Genomic DNA, 23,186 nt, shown 5'->3' with positions numbered 1-23,186 from the left:
TTAAATACTGAAGATATGGATTGATGCTTCTTTAATTCCCTTGTTTCCCAGAAAACTTCATGATAAAATTTATTTTTTTTAGTGTCCTACAGTTAATTTTTCAAAAAATAGTACCATTTTCCATCTACAGATTGGATTTATTTATTTATTTATTTATTTATTTTTATTTCTATATGTATATTTTTTACATCATTATAAATTTTTGTAGTTTGCTTTCTCCACTCAGGTGTAGGCCCCATAAAGTTCCTACCACCAAGTACCCTTGAATCATCATCATAGTCTCTTGTGTTCTTCCCACCCCTATTTTAATCGGTCTCCCTTCCCCTCGCCCTTCCCTGCTGAATGTCTCTGATTTATAGTGTATAGGGCACTGGATTTAAAAATCACTTTGCTATTTTAAACCTTCACAATACTTTGAAACAGATAATGACTGATATTTTATGTTGATGTTAGGATACAAAGGGATTAAATGATTACTTGGGTTATATGCTAAGCATTTAGCAGTGAGCTTCCTCATTCATGAGACTTCACTGAGATTGCTGTAAAGAAACGGTAGTTATGATTTTTCAGTTACAAGAAATAAGTCAGCTCAGGCTCACTTAAATGAAGGTGATTTTATTGACTTGTGAAACCAACATCTCTTAGAGGTAGGGATGGTTTATGGCATGGCTTTATTCTGGGACTTAAATGACAAAATTCATTCTCCTGTTTTCTTATTTCTTTTTCATACTTCCACTGATTGTTCTGTTGTCAGATAGACTTTCCCTTTATGCTATCAAGGGATTATAGCACACCTAATCTCCTGTACTTACACTTTAAAATCTAATAAGAGTGTCTATTTTCTGGCATTAATCAAAACAGCCACAACAGTGAATCTGATTGGACTGGTGTAGAGCTGTGCCTACATCTAAAACAGTTGGTTATCAGGGATGTATAGTTTATAGATTTATCATGAAATCTTTGCTGGGAGTTGTGGGAGGATGATTTGTCACCAACAACAAATGGAGGTGAGGGTATCCCTGCATAAAAATAGGAGACTTGGTAGGAAGAGGAATGAATTCTGGGAAAATAAATGTCTACTCCAGGCACTAAAGCTTCAAATCTATAGTAATTCCAGTGATTACACTGAGTTTCATCTACTTCTTTGAACAATATGATTTGACATTCTGTAAATTTTGTCTGGACTCCTTATTTAAGTCATTGTTTAGTGTTGAACATACCTGCCCAGTACTAAATTCTGTCAAATTCTTATTTCCTTCTTAAAGGTTGGCCTTCAGCTATCACATAAAGTCTGTAATATTGGAACCCTATAAAAAAACAAAATCTCTTTGGAGAGCGTTAAAGTTCAATTTCTTCCTTAAACAAAAAATATAAAATCAAATTCAAAGTCACACATCAAGTCAGCAGTGCTGACTGGCATTCAAACCAAGTTGTATACATTGTAGTTGTGCTTTTTTTCAATAATATAAATTCATTAATCCTTAATTTTTTTTTACTTTGATTTGGAATAATAGAAGTGGACAGTTTCATTAGTGAGTCTAATGATGTTTAGACTTTATTTTCATATGAGTCTTACATGATCCATTTACACTTCATTTTACATATAATGTGGCTAGATTTGAAAATACTTGTCTGCTGTACTGTTCAAACTTTGAAAAAGACACCTTCCAATGTTCTACGATTTACTTGACTTCAACGATAGTTTCTGACTTCAACGATAGTTTCTTATTGTGTAAAACTTTTTTGTAGTGAATTTTAATGGGAAGTAGAGCAGCATGTTTATTTTTGCTGATCCAGACTTTGTAATATTAGGTACATTTTGCTCAGCTGAGCTTTCAAAACTTCCTGTAACCATAATGGCAAGTTGTACTAGTTGCAGTCTTGTATGGTAATTCACTGCTAACAATATAAAAAGGAATATATCTAATAATTTGTGACTGTCTTATTGAGAAAATCATAAGAATTCTAAAGCTTTGTTAATTTTTAGATTGTAGTCACATTCTATAAATGTGTAATAACATTTATACATGTTTTGACATTTATGAAAATATTTTTCTTAGGCTTTTATTTTAGGTGAAATCTACTAAGTAGGCAAGCTTCCATCATCTGTCAACTCCAGTAGTATTATAATAAGACTCCTCTATCCATGCCAAAATGATGGTGGTTAAGATTCATATTTGTAAATAGTTATGTGAGGTCAGGTTCTTCAAGTAACTAAGCTATTAACATTATAAACCTTGGCCTTTGTTACTGTAAATAAGTTTTTTTTCTATATACTGGTACAGCCTTTCAGCCTTTAGGTCTTTTACTAACATCAGTAAGAGATGCATATGATCACAAAGTAAGAAAAAAGAATTTATGCAGATTTTTTGGTGACTTTAAATTGTTACCAGACAGAAGATGAGCCCTCCTTTTGTTGGTTTTCAGTTCAGGTGAGGATATTTAATTTTAGTGCAGGGGCCCATCTTGCAAATAAGCAACATATGTAATTTGGGATTATAATGAGTATTGTGTAATGAATAATGTGTTTCACAAGGTCCCCCTCTTCTCTCTGGATTATAGTTACAATACACACTTATTGTAAAAATTTGAAAAATACAGAAAGGCATAATGAGGAAAAAAATATGTTTCTTCTTATAGTGTTTGTTTTGAGCATGGAAAATCAATGTAGATATTAATGTTATATACAAATTTAGGAGTTAGTTAAAGAATGTTTCTTATATCCTTCAAATCTTATTGTAGACATCATTTCTTTGGGAGGGGAAACTAATCACTCCTGTCAAATCTTATTTAAGAGCATGTTTTCACATTACAATTGACATATAATTTTCCATTCTTTATTATATTGTTTTATTTGGATCTACTACTAGATTTTGTACTTAAGCATAGACTTTATGCTTGTTCACTATTTCTTGTGCTTAGCTTATATAACACATAAGGAAATAATTTCATCAATATTGTTGAAACATGCACATTCTGTTCTGTTTCTTAGTTTTAACTTTACCTCTTACCTGGATTGCAGCTATCACCTCCTAATTGACTTTATGTATGGCTTCTCCTTTTTCCCTTTGGACCATCTTGCTCCCAACTGGTGTATAAATGCAATTCAGGTTGCATAGTGACTTCCTATTTCCAGTTGGATCCATGTTACTTTCCTGAATATGCATTAAGGCGCACTTCCTCCATGGTATTTCCTTGACCTCCTATAATTCCTCTACCTTAACCACCTTCCCCAGAAAATTAGAATTGCCTTCTACTGTGGCACTCTAAAGCTTCTTTAGACCAGTCAGTGTGTTTCCGCTTTGTACTCTGTTTAGTACAGTGCTTTAGCATTTCATTTTCATCCCTTCTCCTTCCATATGGTAGGTGGGCTTGTTACCTCATACCTCAATATGACACGACTTTTGTATTCTTCTATACCTACTGTTCCCCTTTGCCTGAATTCATCTTTTGCCTTACAAACTTATTCATTCTTCAAGGACCAGCTCAGATCATTTCTCGTCTGCCTACCTCTCCCTGAAACCTTGATTGCCAGTTGCTTTCCTTTCTCCTTCTAGAGATTTCACTCTTGTGTAATAGTACACACTGCATTCATTGTGGCTGGTTTTGTTTGTTTAATTTTGAACTCTTCAAGGGTAGGAGCTGTGTCTATCGTTTTGATTAGGTTTGTGTAAACACAGATTGTCTGGAATCATCGAATCTTAGTAGAAATGAGTTGATTGAATGAGTGAATCAAAGTATGTTGTAAATAGTAGAATGTTTTCTCTATTTACTTCCTACAGATTTTATGAAAGACTGGAAGCCAAGTGTTAAATAATGAAAGACAAAAGATCTGCATGATAACTTATTTTAAAGACTGTAGAAGATTTTATAGACAAAAGGATTTTTAATCTGTACCAGAACAGTAAGGGTAGGAGCTGATTTTTCATGTTTTGCAGCCTATTTTTGTGCTCAGGTTTTCCTCTGAGAATTTAATGAAGGCTCTGAGACCTGCCCCTAGAGGAAAAGAACATATATAGCTGTGTACACCATATTGAATTTATTTCAGGAGTTCTTATACCCTTAAAATTTCTATCTTTGACCCCATTTTTAAGAAACGTCGCTTTGAAAACAAGGTGGCTCAAAATGATAAGTTCTTGGCAGTGAAAAGACAAAACATTACTGAGAAACTGTCTCAGTCATTCAGTGTGTTGGTGTTTGTGAATTATGCTGAAGCAGGAGTTAGTACTTATTTGTCTTGTGCTGGCTTCTGTTTCCTTCCTGTCTCTGTCCTTTTAGCAAGAACATCAAGAAGTTAAAAACTACACCCTGTCAATTCAATTTGTTATTCTGTTTTTGGGCCAGTAAACAAGACAGACAATTACAAAAATAGTCATTAGGCATTGTGCTAGGTCTTATCCTCATTTTTCAAGTGAGGAATGGACAAGTCTTTTTTTTATTAAGATTTATTTATTTATACATATAAGAACTGGGGTATAGGCCAGAGGTGTGAGGGGTGAGAGGATTCACCAGAGACAGAGTGGGGAGCATCACAGACAGATCAATTGAAATGCACTGCTGAGGGGAGTAGTGGGTGAGACAGGAGAGGTCTGCTGCGCTATGTGGGTCACTTCCCTGTGGGAGTGGAACTCAGGCTGCAGTGGCTGCTGATAGCTTCATAGTGTGGTGCTTTAACCCATGCTGCCACCAGGGTGCCTGACAAGTCTTTTTTTCTGTGATACGTGCATCACCTCTGAGAACACTGTCTCCTTCTCTTAAAACACTTAAATACCAGCTATTTCCCCAGTAGACTCTGAATTTTGTGTTATAACACAGACTGTCTTCTTTGTAGTAAGATAATATAGTGTAGCATTTCAGAGTATGGACTTTCTAGCCTGAATGCTAGTTTGGTTACTAATGTGTGTTAGACATGTGATTTAACTGTCTATGTCTCAGTTTTTTTGTCTGTGTAATGGAAATATGAATAGTACTTAGTACTATTCACATGTAAAGTGCTTAGCATGGTTCTGGGAAAACGGTAAATGCTTAATTCATGTTAGGAACTGTCATCATGATAATAATTATCCCTAACACCTAGCTCAACATTAAGAACACAACATTTATTGAGTAGGTATTCAGTTACTTCTAATTGGAGTAGCTGGAATTATTCAGCCAAGTAGCCATAATCTGCCTCTAAATCATATTTAAGAACTGATTTTTTTTTAAATGAAGGCAGTGTTAATATGTTCTGAATTTTTCAAAAATTTATATTTTTGGTAGTTAAGCTCAAATGCCATTAAAAACAATTAACTCTGGGAATTTTGCTTATACTATCACATCTGGAACTCTTTTACTTACATGATTCAACCTGCTGTATTTCCATACCCTGTAAAAAACTGGTACTGATACTAGTAGAAGGTCTCAATTGTGGCAACCTCAAGCATAGCGTTAACTGATTCAATGAATGAAGCTGTAGACTATTGTGTGTATTTCTTTGGGTAAGAAGGAAATAATAATTTTCACACAAAGTGCTTGGCTCATCATTTAAATCTCTGTTTGAGAAAATTTCCTTATTTGAAAACCTCTTTGCAAAAGTTTGAATCTCTGTTGTCAAATCCTAGTCACATGTGGCTGGTGGGCATGTGAAATACATTTAATCCACAGTATAATGTACAAGTAATATAAAATATACTGGATTTCAAAGACAATTTAAAAAAGAATGTAAAAGGTCTCTGACATTTTTATGTTACATGTTGAAATTTAATGTTTTAGGTATATTAGAATAAAGTACATTAAAATAAAAATCATTTGCTTATTTTTACTTTTCAATATATGCCTATTACATAATTTAAAATTACATAAATAGCTTACATTGTATTTCTTTTGGACCATTTAGGTCGCAGTCTATTACTTAAAAATTATGTTTCATTTGCTTGCATTATTTTGTGGTACTGGCAGCTTATTAAGAAGCAGTTACCTCTTCTAAAAAAGCAGTAATTTTTAAGATGTGTTCCAATCTGTCTTTGGGGAAATATAAATCTTTCCCTAATCTACAAGACATTTCTACGCCTGGAGAACTTGGGAGTCATAGTCACTATCAACATGTGTAAGTCCTAAGTGTTAGGTTTACTCTGGTTGCCTGATCACAAACTTTCCAAAAAACAAACAAAAACAGAACAACAACAAACTCACAATTTTGTAAATAATGTGCTCTAAGTAAAAGTATAAAGTTAATGGTAGTAATAATAATATGTGACATTTATTAAGCACTTATTTTATGCTAGGCACAAAAGCATATTGAATTATTTCTAAATTAGTCATCCCTACCACTTTATTTATTATTTCTATTTTATAATTAAGAAAACCAAAGCCTAGTTTTATGTTTCTTCTCTTGTTTCTTCTTTTTTTGATCTTACTTTGTCTTGTTAGATAAGTAGATTGAACTAATTATTTGGAGTTTCAAAGTAAACTTTTCTTTTTCCTTTAATAAATGAAGCCTCTCATTTTGGATCTGCCATTGAGGGGTCAGTTTTATAATAATGGCTGTTTGTTTTTCTAAGCAAAGTGTAAACAGAGCACAATTTTAATTTCATTTGGCATACAGTAGATATTAATAAGTTAAAAGTGAAATAATGCATACTGTAAATTTAATGCAACTCTTAGAGAAATTAAAAACCTATGGTAAATGGATAGTTTCACTCATAGCAGGAGTATAAAGGACCAGGCGAGAAAATAATACTAATAATGAACAACTAGATATCAGAGACATTTTATGGAGGGTGGAAGATGGAATGGGATCAAAAACAGTGGGAGGAAGGGAGTGCACTAGACTATGGTGATGGCATATGGGTGATTTGGTGATGGGAAGCCCATGGGGATTACAACTGAGATGGAAAAAGTCACAAAATGATGTAAAAATAAACTATTGTATTATTTTTCTTAAAAACCTATGGTATAAAGCATTGTCTTTATCTCAAACTTTAAAGTTTTAATCAACTCACTATAAATTCTTACAGTGAAAGCTTGTCCAGCTTTCATTCGGTTTGAATTACAAGCCAAACTTTCTCATCACCTGTCTGTAATAACTGTAATCTAGCTCAGGACCATCGGCAGTTCTAAGATAAGCAGTCAGTGTCTGGTTGCCTTTCTAGCAATAGTTTTAAAAATTTTGAGCAAAAGAGCTTCTGCTTCTTCTTTCTCCACAAAGCAAAAGTCAGCAGAAAATGGGCCCTGTTGCTAAATTGTAACAAAGTATGGCTCAGAAAGTTTTAGGTTCTCATCAACATTTTATTAAAAAGTTTCGATGTTTTTATACTCCTGCCCTTATTTACCATTTCAGTTTTAACTATTCCTGAGTCCTCCATTCAAGATAACTTTGTCTGCTGGCTGGAATTATCTATGCTTTCTCTTTTTCATTAATTCTTTTATGGTGGGAAATACACATTGCATAAAGTCTACTATTTTTGCCATTTTTACTTATACAATATAGTGGCATTAAGTTCATTAAGTACATCACATTGTTATGCAACTACCATCATTATTCATTTATAGAGCCTTTTCGTTATTCCCAACAGAATGATGTAATTGGACTTGGTAACAACTGAACTTGAATTGTATATAAAATTGTACTCATAAGCGCTATCCCTTCCACTTCGTTACTGAAATTATAAATTACATCTTTATTCATTGTGTATCCACTGCCTTTCACTTTAACTTCTTTGTGTGAAAATTTTGTTATTCTTTAGGCATGGACAGCCAGTGCCAGCTGCACCATACTTGCCTGTCTTCATCATTTCACAGGGATGATTTTTCTTAAGAATGAATGAACTAGTCCATGAACTAGTAAAGTGCTTATCACATAACACCTATCATGTAGTAACTGCTTAATGAATCTTGGTTTCTGTGATGATAAAGAGGAAGACAGGATATGGCAGTGATAGTAGTTTCTTACTAGTTCCAAATAAAAGTATCCTAAAAGATTTTGACTGCTTTTGGTTTAGTATGGGCTTATTCTTGAATTAATACCTGTAATTGTGAGGGAGAATACTAAAGCTGGTTAACTTTCAGTCAAGAGCCAATCCTTTGCCAATCATTGATCCAAGAGGTAGAGTCTGTGAAAAGATGACATCTTTTATTTTAACATTTGCATATAGGAGAAAGGTAATAGTTGAGGGAGAAGTGAGTAACAGATTCTTAAAAGAATTGTTGGGTCTGAAGGGAAGTCAGCCAGAACAAATAAGCTGTTACTGTGGTGACCCTGTGATGGAGCAAGCCAGTGTTTGATTCCTGAAGTTCTGTGTAAATCTTACAATTTAAAAACCATCTAAAGAGCTTCTAAATGTAGAGAGTAGTTAGGTTATTTTGAATATTTAGATAAGACTTTTGGGTAGAGGTCTTGGTGATTAAGTGAATTCTGTAACTTTTAGATTGTTTCTCAAGTTTTAAACCCGTAATTCCTTTTAATAAATTAAAAAACTCATCGTCATTTAAAATTTTAAGCTATGCTAATGTTATGAGTAAAAAGCAACCAAAGCATAATAACTTTATTCCTAACTATGATGTATATATTTGCCTTGCAAATCTTAAGATGGTAGACATACTAGCTAGCATTTGCATATGAAAACTAAGGCTGAGGCTCTGAAAGTTTTATGACCTAATCAGAAAAACTAGTGGCAGAACCAAATTAGAATCCAGGTCTCCAGTTTTAGTAACATGTTCATGCTTTCCATAACCCAGAAAACTTAACTGAAAACTACATGAGAGTAGCACACTTAATTTATTATTAAGTCAGACTACTTAATAATAAGAGCATCTTTAGGGTTAAATATGTACAAAAGAATAAGACTCAGAGTTGAAAAATACACCTTTGTTCTTTTCACAAGTTTCTAGTTTTTTTATTTTTTTGTTTGCAAATAGTGATGGTTTGTATTCAGAAAAAGATGCATCAAACTGTGTATTAAGGAACAACTTTCAAGGCAACTTCTATTTTTTTGGACAGTGTTGGTATCATATAAAAAGGAAGACAAGTAGTGCAGTAACTTCTCTCCAAAAACAGCCTAGAAAAGGAGACATGAATTACATGAACTCAAACGTCCCTGAACCCTGAGTGTTCTTGTGTATAAGTTTTGAGTACTTCATAGTAGGTTTGTATAGTTACCAACTTTAGTTTTTGAAAGCTGACCTTGAGCTTCGTATTCCTTGTTGGTTGAGATAAGAGGTTCCATGAAATCGGACCAGCCAGCTTTAGGAATATTAAGGAACTCTATGCCTGGCCTTCATGAATTCGGTATTTGTGACTTTCTTTGGTTATGCCAAATCCTGAGACAAGAAAAATAATCTAAATTAGAGGTGTATAGAGTCTTTTCTTTTTCACTTTGTGTAAGTTGCTAAGATAAAGGTATTTTTTCTTATCAACATGAGTTGTGTTTTGGGCAAAATAATTATTACCCACCTATTTTTGAAATATGTCTTATCCACATATTGTTGGTGGAGGAAACTGCATCTAAATGTTATGTAGTACTAAACCTTTAAAATAATTGTTTTAAAATTACTAATGTTAAAAAAATGCTTTGTATTAGTTATGCATCCGTTGCATTTAGGACAATATGTATATCATTTGAAAGAAGAGAATGTAAGAAATATAGTCAAACATCCCTAGTACACCTAGATATATATTTATTTTTTGTTGTCTGAAATAAGAGGGAGAACTAAAGAGCTTGAGTCTTTAGAATACCACAGAATAACAATTTAGAATCTCTGAAATTATTGTCAGGATTCATGAGAAAATTATTTAATTTTCATTCAGATTTATAAGACAGATTGTCAAATACAATATTTTATAGACAATAACATAATTTTATTATTTAAAATTTTTTTCTATTTAGTAATATATGTTATACTACTTGATATTGAAAATAAAAAAATTATTAGTAAGACCAAAAGTTTATTACATAAAAGTGCTTTGAAAGTAAAGTGATCTCCGTCCTAAGAGAAATTAATGCCTAAAGATTCTCATGTTTAACTTAATTAGGTATGGTCTTCAGTATATGTTTGGAGACATTACCACCACTCCTTATCCCTCCCATACCCAAAATTATGAAGAGAAATTTATACTTTGTAAGTTTCTACCATTTTACCCAAACACAGGCTGTGACTGCTGATTATAGTTGAGTCCTTTGTAATCTGTTTTCCTTTTTCACTAAGTGAGACTCCTATTTTTTTTCCCCTTTCCCATGTGTCTGTCCCGGCTACTTGAAAAGCCAGGTTTTCCTGTATGTACACTTGATTCTCTGAGCAGACCCTGTTAGTAATAGCACTTAACAGCAGAACAGAAAGGATTGAATAGAAACACGCACATTTAGTATGTGCAATGCTGATCTAGGATTTCTTGTAATGTTTTCTGTTTTTGTTATTATCTACTATCAGAAAGAAGGAGCTGGCCTTGTGTGGAATGTCTCTAAAGATTTGGAGTTGAGGGAGGAGGTTGGTTTTTCATGTCACTTATCTGTGACATGCTGCAGCAGGACTGCAAACACTCTTCTGCTCACATAAGGAGGAAAAAATTCTAAGATTGAGCTTGCATAATTTGGGTGTATGTTTAGATTTTTATTCCTCTGTTTTCCTATTTTTTGATTATACTTGATTTTATAAGGGTTAGAAGTAGGGGGTGACCTTTGCATAAAAAAGTAGTGTGAGGTATGGAAGGAACAGACTGTAACAATGATTCACATGGTAAAGGACTGTTTAAAATCTCCAATCATTGCGACCCACATTGCAATCCATCTGACAAACAAGCTTGTTGGCCTTCTCAAGTATTAAAATTAACACTAGACAAATAGCTTTATCCTTATGCTTTCCCTCCAATACAGATCTTAGGGAAATTATGCCTACATATCCAAAACTATTGATAGTTGTCTACATTTAAAAATCTCATCTCAAATAGGTGAGAGCTATACATATGTTATGCAATTGTCCCTGAAGTGTCTCCACTGGTATAATTTTCTCTTTTTCTTTTATGTTATAGCTTAATAGAGCCTAAGCTTATGTTTGAGTTATGACTGGGATGAAATTGAAGTCTAGTCATGAGCTTTAAGGAATACCTCTGCACTACTACTGTGGAGGACTTCTTGAATGCCATCCTCCCTTCTTTGATGTTTTACATTGTCCTGCACCCCAACAATGTGCTACTGCAGAGTTCTATGACTTTTCCTCATTAATAGAAAAGAACATGAAGAGAGGAGTGAGAGTATCTGTGTGTGTGCATGTTCATGAGTGTGTGTTTTTTCAGTACACATTAAATTTATCACATCAAAGGAATAGCTTTATTTTATAATTCTGAATATAAGGTTGCTTAGGATTGACTCATTAGAACATCAGCTCAGATGAAAAGCATATAAGAATTTAGATAATGATATTTAAAGTAAAAGTGATTATGTTTGATCTGAAAAGTAGAAAGATAAAATGTTCAATTTTTTAAATTTTAGTGTATCTATGTTGTCTTATCATTTTGATTGGTTGAAATTTATAGGTTGCCCTCAAAAGTGTTTTGAGAAGATGTAGTATTAGAGAGTATATGACCTGTTCTACATTTTCTCTCACTCTGAAATTGGTGTGTATCAGTGATTGAAGGGGAAATTAACACTTCAGTAAATGTCTTTTTCCTTATTTGTTGACTTTCTATTAGCCATTTTCATTTGACTTGACAATGGTACTTAAGGGTTAAGCTCACAGAGCTGATGCAACTCCTCCTCTTTCTCACAACCAATTTTTATTGGACATTATTTCCATAGCAACAGTGAGATCAGTGAAACCTGAGTATTTCATTGATTATTTCTCTCCTCTTCTTTTTTAATCTATTCTCTTTCACCACATTTTAGTGAGAAAGCAATTTTTTTTTACAAATAGCATATATTGATCTCTATTCCATAAATAATTAAAAGAGGGTAGAAAAATCTGCCCTTCATTTAAAAATTGAATGTTTCACTATGTATTTAAAAAGCGATTCAGGATTAGGAGGATGGATAACCATACCGGCTGTAGCTGATGTTCTCAAATATTCTTGTATTGTTTGCTGGTCTTCTAGGGAAAAGAATAATGTGGAACAGGACCTTAAGGAGAAAGAAGATACTATAAAACAGAGGACAAGCGAGGTTCAGGTATGTGAACTGTAAAATTAAGTATTCCATTTATGATTTAGAAGGATTTATTTTAAATGTATTTTAAGGGCATTTACTATGTGGTGGTTGTGGTATCGATGAATAGGTCAAGGGAATACTTATTATTTTTGTGCTACAAATATTTAGTTTTTGCTAAATGATTGTTTTTCTCTGAATTCTGGCCTGTAAGGTTTATACTGCAATGAGAAAGCAGTATTTTTTCAGTATAAATTCCTAGTTTTCGCAAGTATTTTAAAGGTAATATTTACCTGCATATTACATCACTAAAGGTAAGTTTGGATGAATTACAATGTAAATATTATTACAGCAAGAAAATTAAATGAGTGAGATCATCATCATGATCATGAAAATGCAAATTGCTTTTTCATGGGTGTGAGATTTTGTTAGCTCAGAGACCTAGCTTAAAGGACTGTTTCCCATAATACTGATAGGATGTGAAATGATATGAAACAAATTAAAATAGCATTTTATAAGTTGCTTACTAGATAGGATATCTTAAACTTTGGTATAAAGAGATTTAATTCATTTTCACTAAGCACTGTGTTAAGTAGCTTAATTTTATAAGTAGGAAGGATAAAAATCTCAGTTCCTGATTGGAAACAATACAAAAACAGTTATATCAAACATTGTAAGTACAAAAAATTGAGCAGTGTTGCATTTACAGCAGTAAGCCGTGCATGTGACCATGTCACTGGGGCACTGCTTCCTAAATATTGCTCCAGCACATATAGGAGAAGATGTAGCTGCACCAGTAGCAGATGCCAGTAAGAGCTCATGGATGGACATTTCTTAACATGTTACTTGTATGTTGCATTTCCCACTTGTCCTGATAGCTTTAAATGGACAAGAGCTCTAAATTGTTATATCCATTGTTTTGTTTTGATATAGGATATTCACCAGAAATATTAAGTGCACTCTGCTAGGGATGGGGGATGAATTATTGGGACACCAAACAAGAAGCCAGAGAGACTTCTTTTTGGAAGTTGAATTTTTTAATTGGAAAATTGCATTTATTTTAGTTACTGGAATTTTCCTGTAGGCAGTACAAGAATCAAAAGATATATTTCTTGGGTCATACAATGGGGTGATTACTTCAATTTCATTATTTTATGCAGTTTTTTATTTCTTAAGCTATGCAAAAGAGTTACAGACTTTAAGCAGTTACTGTTGAAAATAATCCAAGGATGGAAGAAAAAATAATGTACAAAAAGTTTTATCAACCTGCTGGAATGTAGTTATTAATCTAATCTTGGACAACTTCTAAATTTAGCCAGTTAGTGTTTCAAAATGCAAGGTCTTTTATGATAGACAATATTGTATCATTTGTGTACCTTACCTGTTGGTTTTTCCCTTCTGCCTCTTTTGAAGATGTAAACTTAAATAGTGGGTTTGGAAAAACACTAAAATGTATATTATTTCTTTCAGACTAAATGAGCTATTCTTCAATATTTATTTATTATAATTATAGAAATTTTGTTGTCAGTTAAAATTGCTTTGTGATATGTTTGTTTTTCTTTATTCACTGTTGATGATAAGGTATAGATTTAACCTTAAATATTGCTAAATTCAGGATATGATTGGCAGAGAAAGTTTGAATTGGTGGATTTTTTTTTTTTTTGCATAGGTGTGATGTTAATAAAAGGTATCTTGAGCAGGGCTAGTTTAGATTAAAGTATAATGGTTGAATATAACTTCATTGGAAAAGAAGATTTGATTAAAACTTTAGTAGATTCATACGCATTCTGCCCCAATTCAGGTATTTCTGTATCATTTAGGATAATAAAGAATAATAAAGATAATTGATATATAGAAGTAACTAAAATTTTTCATTTTAATGATCACTTTCAATTTCCAGAAGCCCAAGAAAACTGAACTAGAAACAGCAATAAATAGATTTCATTACCTATTAGCTCTAACTTACCCACTGGTAATGGGCATGGACTAGGAACAGCATAATAATTAAAATCTCTTAAGTCACTCCAACTCCCAATGTTTATTTTCTAATTTCTCTTGCAGTTTACAAAACTATTAATAAATAACAGAATCAAAAAAATGTGTCCTTCATGCTTTGTTTTTGGCCCTATTTCCTAATGCTAATACAAAAATGCCAAAATGAGAGCATCAGGGCAAAGTGAGGGAATGTTGACCTACAGTGATTTTTTTTCCTGCATAGGTGTGAGTATCTGCCTAGTCCAAACAACTTTTCTAATATTCTTGCTTTTCTCTATAATTATAAAGTCACAGAGTGAATTGTATGAGCTCATATATAAAATACAGAAACCAAACTTTCAAAGTCTCTTTAGATACAACCAAAAGGCTATTTTCTGTTTGTTTTGCACCTATATAAATCGTCCTAATTCAGTTACATTAAAAAATATGCTACATAATTAATTTCTTGTTTCCTGCCTGTATTCCCATGAACTGCCATCTTGAAACCTTCACAATTTTTTTCTTGAGGACCAAACCAACAATTAATTTCAAATTTTATTTCATGAGAGCAATACTATTAACTTATTTCAGATAAGTTCAAGTTATCTGTGGAAATTAAACCCAAGATTGGGCCACTTCCAAGAGGAAAGCTTTAAAGGCCATTTCTGTCCCAATTATCTTTTTGTAAATATAGGGGAAAAGTATGTCCACATTCTTCCCTGTTTTCTAAATGGCCTGCAGTACAATTTTAACAAAATTTTTCTTCTAAGTAGTCAATAAATATTTAGGTATTCTCTCATATACATGCTTTATTAAGTTTTATATAGGTTTGTGATCATAAGTAATTAAATCACACTTCTGTAAAATGGCATAATACTAGACAGAGATGTTTACTCTAAGAATAAAATGAGAATGCAGGTAAAATGCCTCTCAGAGTAATTGGCACCTGGTAAGATTTCAGTAAATAGAGTTCCTTCATCAAGCATACCATCTCTGACATTTCTTCATGTAGGATTCTTGTAGGTAGGACCTTATCAATTTGAAAATACCTCCTTTTTTTGTTTTGCTATTGCTGTTACCTTACCTACCTACCAAAGTAGTTTTCTACATATTTTTTGCTCTGTATATATTTGCATTGGGTGGCCTTCTTTTTCCTTACCTATTTTAAGTAATACTATACAGTCTGCTTTTTACCAGTACCACTGTACCTTAATTTTTCTTCCCAGTACCAGCAATAATCTTAAAGTCAAATCCTTTGATCCTTTCTGTATTGGTTCTGCTCTCTTACACTGTATTTTTCTAGATGCTCTCCTATCTCTCTGAACCTTTGCTTCTCTTACCTTTCCCCAGCATTGACTTACATATGCTCTTCCTCCTCTTTCTTTTTTTCCTTCCTTTTCCATACTCCCTGTAATCTATATGCAGAAGATTCCCAAATATTTACCAAACCCTCAGCTCTTCTGATTGCAGTTCTACATTTCTAAGTAGGCATTTTGATGTTTATCATTTCAAAGTCAGTATGTCTAAAATGAATCTCATCTTGTTAAAATATATTGACGTCAGTTTTGAACTTTCTGTCAGTGTTTTTTCTCTTTATAATTGCCAATCTTTGTCACTTATCATCTGGAATTTTAGTCAGTTCATAAGTACTTACCCCATCCTCTTCTTGCCTTTCTTCCTAAACCAATTTTAATGTTTTGATTCTTGGATGTGAAAATCTTTACTGCTCATCACTGCAAGTTGGGGCAGTGATAATAATAGGGGCAGGGGAGCGGATATCATACTTTCGGGTATATTAGAGATAGAAAAATAGATAAAATACAATCCCATCTCTTGTACTATTTTGTTTTTTAAATTGCTTGTGACTGTGTATCATATACATTCTTTTTCTTATTTGCATACCCTTACAGCTTTTGTTTTCATTGCAGTCTAAAATGTTTGCTACCTCCCTGCTTTTGTGAACTCTCCTTGGGTGTTTAAGTCCAACTCAAATTCCACCACTTCTCTAGCATTTTCTGTCTTCTTAGTCGACATCAGTTTTTCTTGTGTTTGAACTCCTACAACAGTATGTGACCACTTATATGTTATTGTACTAGTTTGGTCTATATGTATATATATCTTGTAGTCTGAATTTGAGCTCCTTAAACTTAGTTTTTCTACTTTGGGAATCTTATGTTTCACTATATTTGGTAGTATTACATGGAAGTAAATTTTTTAAAACTTAAATTTATGCAGACAGAACTGGAGTACAAGCTAGAGGTATGGGGCAGTGTGAAAGTTCACCAGAGACAGAGTGGGGAGCAGAACAGGCAGATCCACAAAGTACAGTGCTGAGAGTAGCAGTGGGTGAGACAGGAGAGGTCTGCCACATTATGTGGATCACCTCGTGGGGGGTCGAACTGGCATTCAAGTGGCTGAAACCAGCTTTTAGTGCTGCGTTCCAACCTGCTGCACCACCAGGGAGGACCTACATGGAAGTAAATTTAAGGAAGTTGTTGACAAACAGAAAGGAATAAACTTCATTTTGCACATGAAGTTAAAAATAGGGAAAGACACATGCAGAAGCCACAGGCGGAAAAGATTGGGAGCACAGTACTTACTTATCATGAAGGGTCAGACTTTGACATATGTTTGTATTACCCTCATGTAAAAAAGCTCCCACCTATTTAAACTTCACCAGTAAAGGTTTGGTAATTTATAGTAATTGTCCAAGTTTTTTTCCCATTTTAATTCATTTAATTTTTTTTTTAGATGAAGAAGGATGACTTATTTTAAGTGAAAATAAAATTAGATACATGAGCTCAACATCCTTTTCCTAGCAATAATTCTTTTAGAACATGCTGGCAAACATATGATTGGGAAATAAAGGCAACTGTTAGTGAGGTTTTCTAACACCCGCCGTATTTTAATAGACACCCTTTCTGCTCTTTGACTTAACATCTTGCTCTACAGATAATACTTTTTTTTTAATATGGAATTCTTCACCAATTTGTGTATCATCCTTGCACATGGGCCATGCCTATCTTCTCTGTATCATTCCAATTTTAGTATATGTGCTGCTGAAGCGAGCATAGTAATACTTTTTTAAATATTAAGAATGGCCCAATAAATTCCACTGAGGACTAGGTCAACAATAATGCATCTCTGTATAGAGGTTTTTTAATATCAATTAAATAATTAGCATTAAATTCACTTTGTTCTCTTTAATAATTCTTCAGATTTAGATATACTGGTATAAGTATATGCCTGTATATATGCCTTGGGTTTCATTTTTATGTAAGTTTATTAATAAATTAGTGTCCACTTTTGTTATTTAAATTTACTCCTTTTTTTAAAAGATTTATTTATTTATGAATATAGAACTGGGGTACAGGCCAGAGGTGCAGGGGCAGTGAGAGGATTTACCAGAGACAGAGTGGGGAGCAGAACCGGCCAACTGATGAAGTACACTGCTGAGGGGAGCAGCGGGTGGGTCAGGAGAGGTCTGCTGTGCCATGTGGGTCACCTCTCTGGCAGGGGATTGAACTCATGCTGAAGTGGCTTTAGCTTCTTAGTGCTGTGCTTTAACCTGCTGTGCCACCAGGAAAGGCCTATTTACACTTTTGTATGAAACACATACAGACACATTCATTGAACTTTTATATTTCATAGACTTAATACTTATTTACTTCTTTAGTTGTACAGCTGACTTAGGTTGATAAAAATGAATTATTTTACTCACATAACTAAGAATTTTTGTGTATTAATTTTTTTTAAGAACTATCCCTATAGCACTTCATGGTGTAAGAAGGGAGGGGTAAGTTTGTTATTTTAAATAACGTATGTGATTTCTGGAGAGCAGGTCATTTTCCTTGCAAAACTTTTTTTTGAAAATAAATCCAAGGTATGAGCTTGGTGTTCCTTCATTCTTGAATAAGGAACTTGAATATGCTTTGCTTTGGTATTTTCTAAAACAAAAATTGTCACTGCTTTACAGTGGTCTGGTTCATTTCATCCTTGCCATTCTCTAACTGCTGCTACCCTCCTTTATTTTGCTTTTGATGGCACAGGCAGACACCGGTAGGCAAGTGGAAAAGGATCATGGAAAATAGAGTAGGACTAGGAAGGGTATCAGCAAATCTCTCCTGTCACTCACTGGGTGGGATAGCATATGATAATGCTGAGGTGCACAGACTCAGGAAAGGATTTTTCCAATGAGCTACCTTAAGATTAAGAAAAAATTACCCTAATTTAGTAGAAGACAGTGTTTGTTAGGACAAATTGCCATGCTGTAGTCCAAAGGGTAGTGGGGAGCAGAGGCTAGAGAGCTATGTGGTACTTAGAAAACTGAGGACTTCACATTTATGATTATAAAGGTAATAGTATGAATTCATGATAATCTTGTAAAATATAAAGGACAAAAAGTAAAATAAGAGCATACCATAATTTCACATGCTAACATTTTGCTATATTTTCTATGAATATACATAAGAATGCTATGTGTTTATTTGTGATGTTACTATAAATGACGTTGTATTAAAATGAGTATTATGTCCTAGACATTTTCTTTTATTCTATGACCCTTTTAGGATAAATTTTATCTTTCTTAATTAGATTTACAATAGAAATAGAGGTGTGAAAACTACACCTAGTTATAAAAATTAGATATCAGAGATGTTAGGTCCAAAATATTTCTTTAGGGTTTGAGAGTGAGTGGGAAGTAAGAACAGAATATTTGAGGCTGGAGATGGGCAACAGATATTTTTTGATTCCCATCGCAAACATTTTTAATTAAAGAGAAGAAGGAGGAAAAGTATTTTTTCAGATTTCTTAAAAAATGCTTTTTTGGGGGGACCTCCTGGTGGTGCAGCAGGTTAAAGCGCATCAGTATGAAGCAATCTGTAGCCACTACTGTACAAGCTCAATCCCTGATCAGGGAGATGATGCACATGGCAAGGCAGACCTCTTCTGTCCCGCCCACTGCTCCCTTCAGTAGTGTACTTCAATCAGTCTGGCTGTTCTGCTCCCCACTCTGTCTCTAATGAATCCCTCCCCCCACATCTTTGGCCTATACCCCAGCTCTTGGATGCATAAATAAATAAATCTTTTTAAAAAATGCTTTTTGGGCCAATGCAACATTATATAAAAACTGTATAATGAGGGCCCTCCCTGGTGGTGCAGCAGGTTTAAGCACAGCATTAAGAAGCTAAAGCCACTTCCTCATGAGCTGGATCCCTCATATAGTAAACACCATTGAATTCTGTGTCTTAAAAGGTTGAATTATGTGGTATATGAATTACCTCCCCATAAAGTTGTTACAGAAAGTTATTAAAATTATATGCTTGGGGGAAGAATTTTCTAGGAGGAGAGAATAGTCAGATCCTGACACTGGAGCAGAGCTGGCGTGTTTGAGGAACAACAGTGAGGTCAATGTGGCTGAAATAGAGCAAGTAAGAGGAGAGGTAGGAAATGAAGTTGAAAGATGGAATCATGGAGGGTCATTGTTAGGACTTCAGTTTTTCCAGTGAGAGAGATGGGGAGTCAGAGCAGTGTTCTGAGTGAAGATCGACATCATTTGACATAAGCTTATAACCATGACTGCTGTGCTGAAAATAAACTAAAAGGTAGCTTGAGTAAAAGCAGAGAAATCAGTTAAAAGTCAGCAATCCAGGAGAGATAAAAGTGACTTAGACCAAGGTTGAAGGAAAAAAGTGATCAGTTTTTTTAATGTATTTTGAAGGCAGAGGCAACAAGATATGCTGATAAATTAGAGATGTGATATGAGAGAAAGAGAAGAGTCAAAAGAAGATGCTGTACTTTTTGTTCAGAGAAACTGAGGGGAAAGATCAAAGGTAACACAGATTAGAGGGGGAAATGCCAGTTCTTTTTTGACCTGTTAGAGAAGCCTGTCGACATCCAAGGACAGATTTGAGTAAGCAACTTGTGTATGTAAATATGGAATCTAGAAAAAGGTCCTAAAGTAAAGATTGTGTTTAAAGCTATGAGTCCTTCAGTCAACAAACTAAATATACTTAACAAGATGGGACTTTATTTTCCCATAAAATTGAGTTTTTAAAATTGTTAAATTTCCACTGCCTTCAAAGAGAGGAAGTACATTAATTTTCTTGTATTTCAGGATCTTCAAGATGAAGTTCATAGGGAGAATACAAATCTTCAAAAACTACAGGCCCAGAAACAGCAAGTACAGGAGCTCCTTGATGGACTGGATGAACAGAAAGCCCAGTTGGAGGAGCAGCTCAAGGAAGTCAAAAAGAAATGTGCTGAAGAGGCCCAACTGGTAAAGTCTGGCTGTTGGTTTCTGCCTGATCTATACCTTAATTGTTTCCCCTAGTTTAAGCTGAAAATATTTCTTTGTTTCTTCTTGTTATTAAATGGCAATTTAATTAGCATTTGGTCACATGAAAGAAATGGAACCAGGTTTATTCAGAACCTTTCTAGGGGAAATGGGGCACTTAATATATTGTTTTTCCAAATTTTAATTTGATAGTGTGGTATCTATAACCTTCAATTCTCTTTTCTTCCTCGCAGAATTACTCTTTTCTACCAAGAACATACATAAAAACAAACTAACAAACTAAAACAATAAGCCAAACAAATAAATGTATTGCATTATGAGACATTTTAATGACATCTCTTTTTTCAGTCTCTTTCCTTTCACTTCTGTATTACAGATTTCATCCCTGAAGGCTGAATTGACAAACCAAGAATCACAAATTTCCACTTACGAAGAAGAGCTGGCCAAAGCTAGGGAAGAGCTAAGTCGCCTACAGCAAGAAACAGCAGAACTGGAGGAGAGTGTGGAGTCAGGGAAGGCTCAGCTGGGGCCTCTTCAGCAGCACCTGCAAGATTCACAGCAGGAAATCAATTCAGTAAGTCTTTGTAACAGCAAGAAATGGGCTCAAATGGGCCCTCACACATCTGTTAGTAAGTAATACTTTTCTGTTCCATCTTTCCAGTTCAGTATTCATTTTTCAGACATTTTATACAAATGGACTTCTTGTCATCTGTCAATTTCAAACTATCAAGCTTCTAGTGGATATGATGATTGTCATTGGAATAATGATTAAGAGTGTGGGCTATATAGTTGAATAGTTTAGGTTTTAAAGTTGGATCTGCCACTTACAATCTGAGTCACTTGAGTGTCATATTTCTCATCTTTTAATTTAGAGAATTAACAATAGCCTACTTGCTAGGGCTGCTGGAGATTACTTAAGGCAAAATCTGTGAGACTTTTTAGATAGTGCTTGGTACATAAATGTTCAATATATGTTTCTCATTTTATATAACATAACATACATACACATATATGTATACAACATGTTCTGTAACATACATAACATATAGTGTCCTCTTTGTGATTCTAATCCTAAAAATCAGTTTTGCTCATTTGAAAACCTTTATTTTTTAAATTAGGATATTGTTCTTTATAGAGATAAATCTATAGTATTGTGATGTGTGCAAAGTACAAGTCCTCTTTTTTATTTCTAGGTTTCCCTAAATCAAGAAACTACTTTGTAGAATGATAGTAAGACAGATAGGTGCAGAGAGTTCATGTAACCCATTGCTTTCATTTTGAGTTTGAACAAATTGAACCCAGTGGAAGCTACGTGACTTGCCTGTGGTTAAATAGCCTTCAAAAGAACCACAGTCTAGAGTTCAGATCTTCTTAAATCTTTAAAAGTCTTTTGTCCATTAAAAAATTGGGTTGTTAAATGCCCAAAGTAGATGACTGAATAAAAAAGATGTAGTACATATATATATATATATATATATATAGTGGAATATTACTCAGCAACAAAAAAGTAAACTCATGCCTTTTGCAGCAACATGAATGGAGCTGGAATGGGATCATGCTTAGTGAAATAATACAGAAAGAAAAAGAAAAATATAGGATGGTTTCACTCATAGCAGGAGCATAATGGACCAGAGAGAATAAAAATAATAATAAACACCTATATACCAGGGACATTTTATGGGGCTGGAGTGGGGATGGGATCAAAAAAAAGAGGGGGGAAGTACATGGGACTATGGTGATGGTACACGGTGATTTGGTGATGGGAAGTCCACGGGGATTACAACTGAGATGGAAAAAGGCACAAAATGATACGAAAATAAACTATTATAATAAAATTTTAAAATATTGGGTTGTTTGCCTCATCAAAAAATGGGCAGAAGAGCTAAAAAGACACTTCTCCAAAGAGGAAATGCAGATGGCCAACAAGCATATGAAAAAATGTTCAACATCACTCGTAATAAGGGAGATGCAAATTAAAACCACAATGAGATACCACCTCACCCCAGTGAGAATGGCACATCTTCAAACAACTAGCAACAACAAATGTTGGTGAGGATGTGGAGAAAAAGGAACTCTCCTGCACTGCTGGTGGGAATGCAGACTAGTACAACCACTACAGAAAACTGTTTGGAGGTTCCTCAAACTGCTAAACATGGAGCTTCCCTACGACCCAGCAATCCCACTCCTAGGTATCTACCCAAAAGACACAAAAACACTGATTGAAAAAGATACCTGCACCCCCATGTTTATTGCTGCTTTATTTACAATTGGAAAAACATGGAAGCAGCCCAAATGCCCAAAAGTAGATGAGTGGATTAAAAAGATGTGGTGCATATATACAATGGAATATTACTCAGCAATCAAAAAAGAGAAACACATGTCTCTTGCAGCAACTTGGATGGAGCTGGAAAAGATCATGCTTAGTGAGATAAGCCAGAAAGAGAAAGAAAAATACCGGATGGTTTCACTCATAGCAGGAGTATAATGGACCAGGCGAGAAAATAACAAGAATAATGAACAGCCATATACCAGAGACATTTTGTGGAGGTGGAGTGGGGAATGGGATCAAAAACAGGGAGGGTAGGGAGGGAAGTGCACGGGATTATGGTGATGGCACACGGGTGATTTGGTGATGGGAAACCCACGGGGATTACAATCGAGATGGAAAAAAAAAATGTACAAAATGATGTAAAAATAAACTGTTATAAAAAAAATGTAAGTAAGCTCATCAAAAAAAAAATATTGGGTTGTTTGTCTTATAAATGTAAGAAGTTAAGATATGTATTTATTCTGGAAGTAAGTCTGTT

General features: G+C 34.1%; 1 protein-coding gene across 2 annotated transcripts in view; it reads left to right on the top strand.

The window, feature by feature from the left end:
• EPS15 (epidermal growth factor receptor pathway substrate 15) overlaps positions 1-23,186 on the top strand; it is a 106,582-nt gene that overhangs the window by 50,845 nt on the left and 32,551 nt on the right. For both annotated transcript variants that reach the window (XM_004678995.2, XM_012722318.1), the window contains exons 13-15: positions 12,062-12,134; positions 20,200-20,361; positions 20,756-20,953. In XM_004678995.2, coding sequence (XP_004679052.1) covers positions 12,062-12,134; positions 20,200-20,361; positions 20,756-20,953 — 433 coding nt within the window. The remainder of the gene's footprint in view (positions 1-12,061; positions 12,135-20,199; positions 20,362-20,755; positions 20,954-23,186) is intronic.

Source organism: Condylura cristata, unplaced genomic scaffold (assembly GCF_000260355.1).
Source record: "Condylura cristata isolate star-nosed mole 26May11 unplaced genomic scaffold, ConCri1.0 scaffold00008, whole genome shotgun sequence".
NCBI classification, from domain to species: domain Eukaryota; kingdom Metazoa; phylum Chordata; class Mammalia; order Eulipotyphla; family Talpidae; genus Condylura; species Condylura cristata.
The sequence above is the reverse complement of the archived record's forward strand: the minus strand, read 5'-3'. Positions and strand labels throughout refer to the sequence as shown.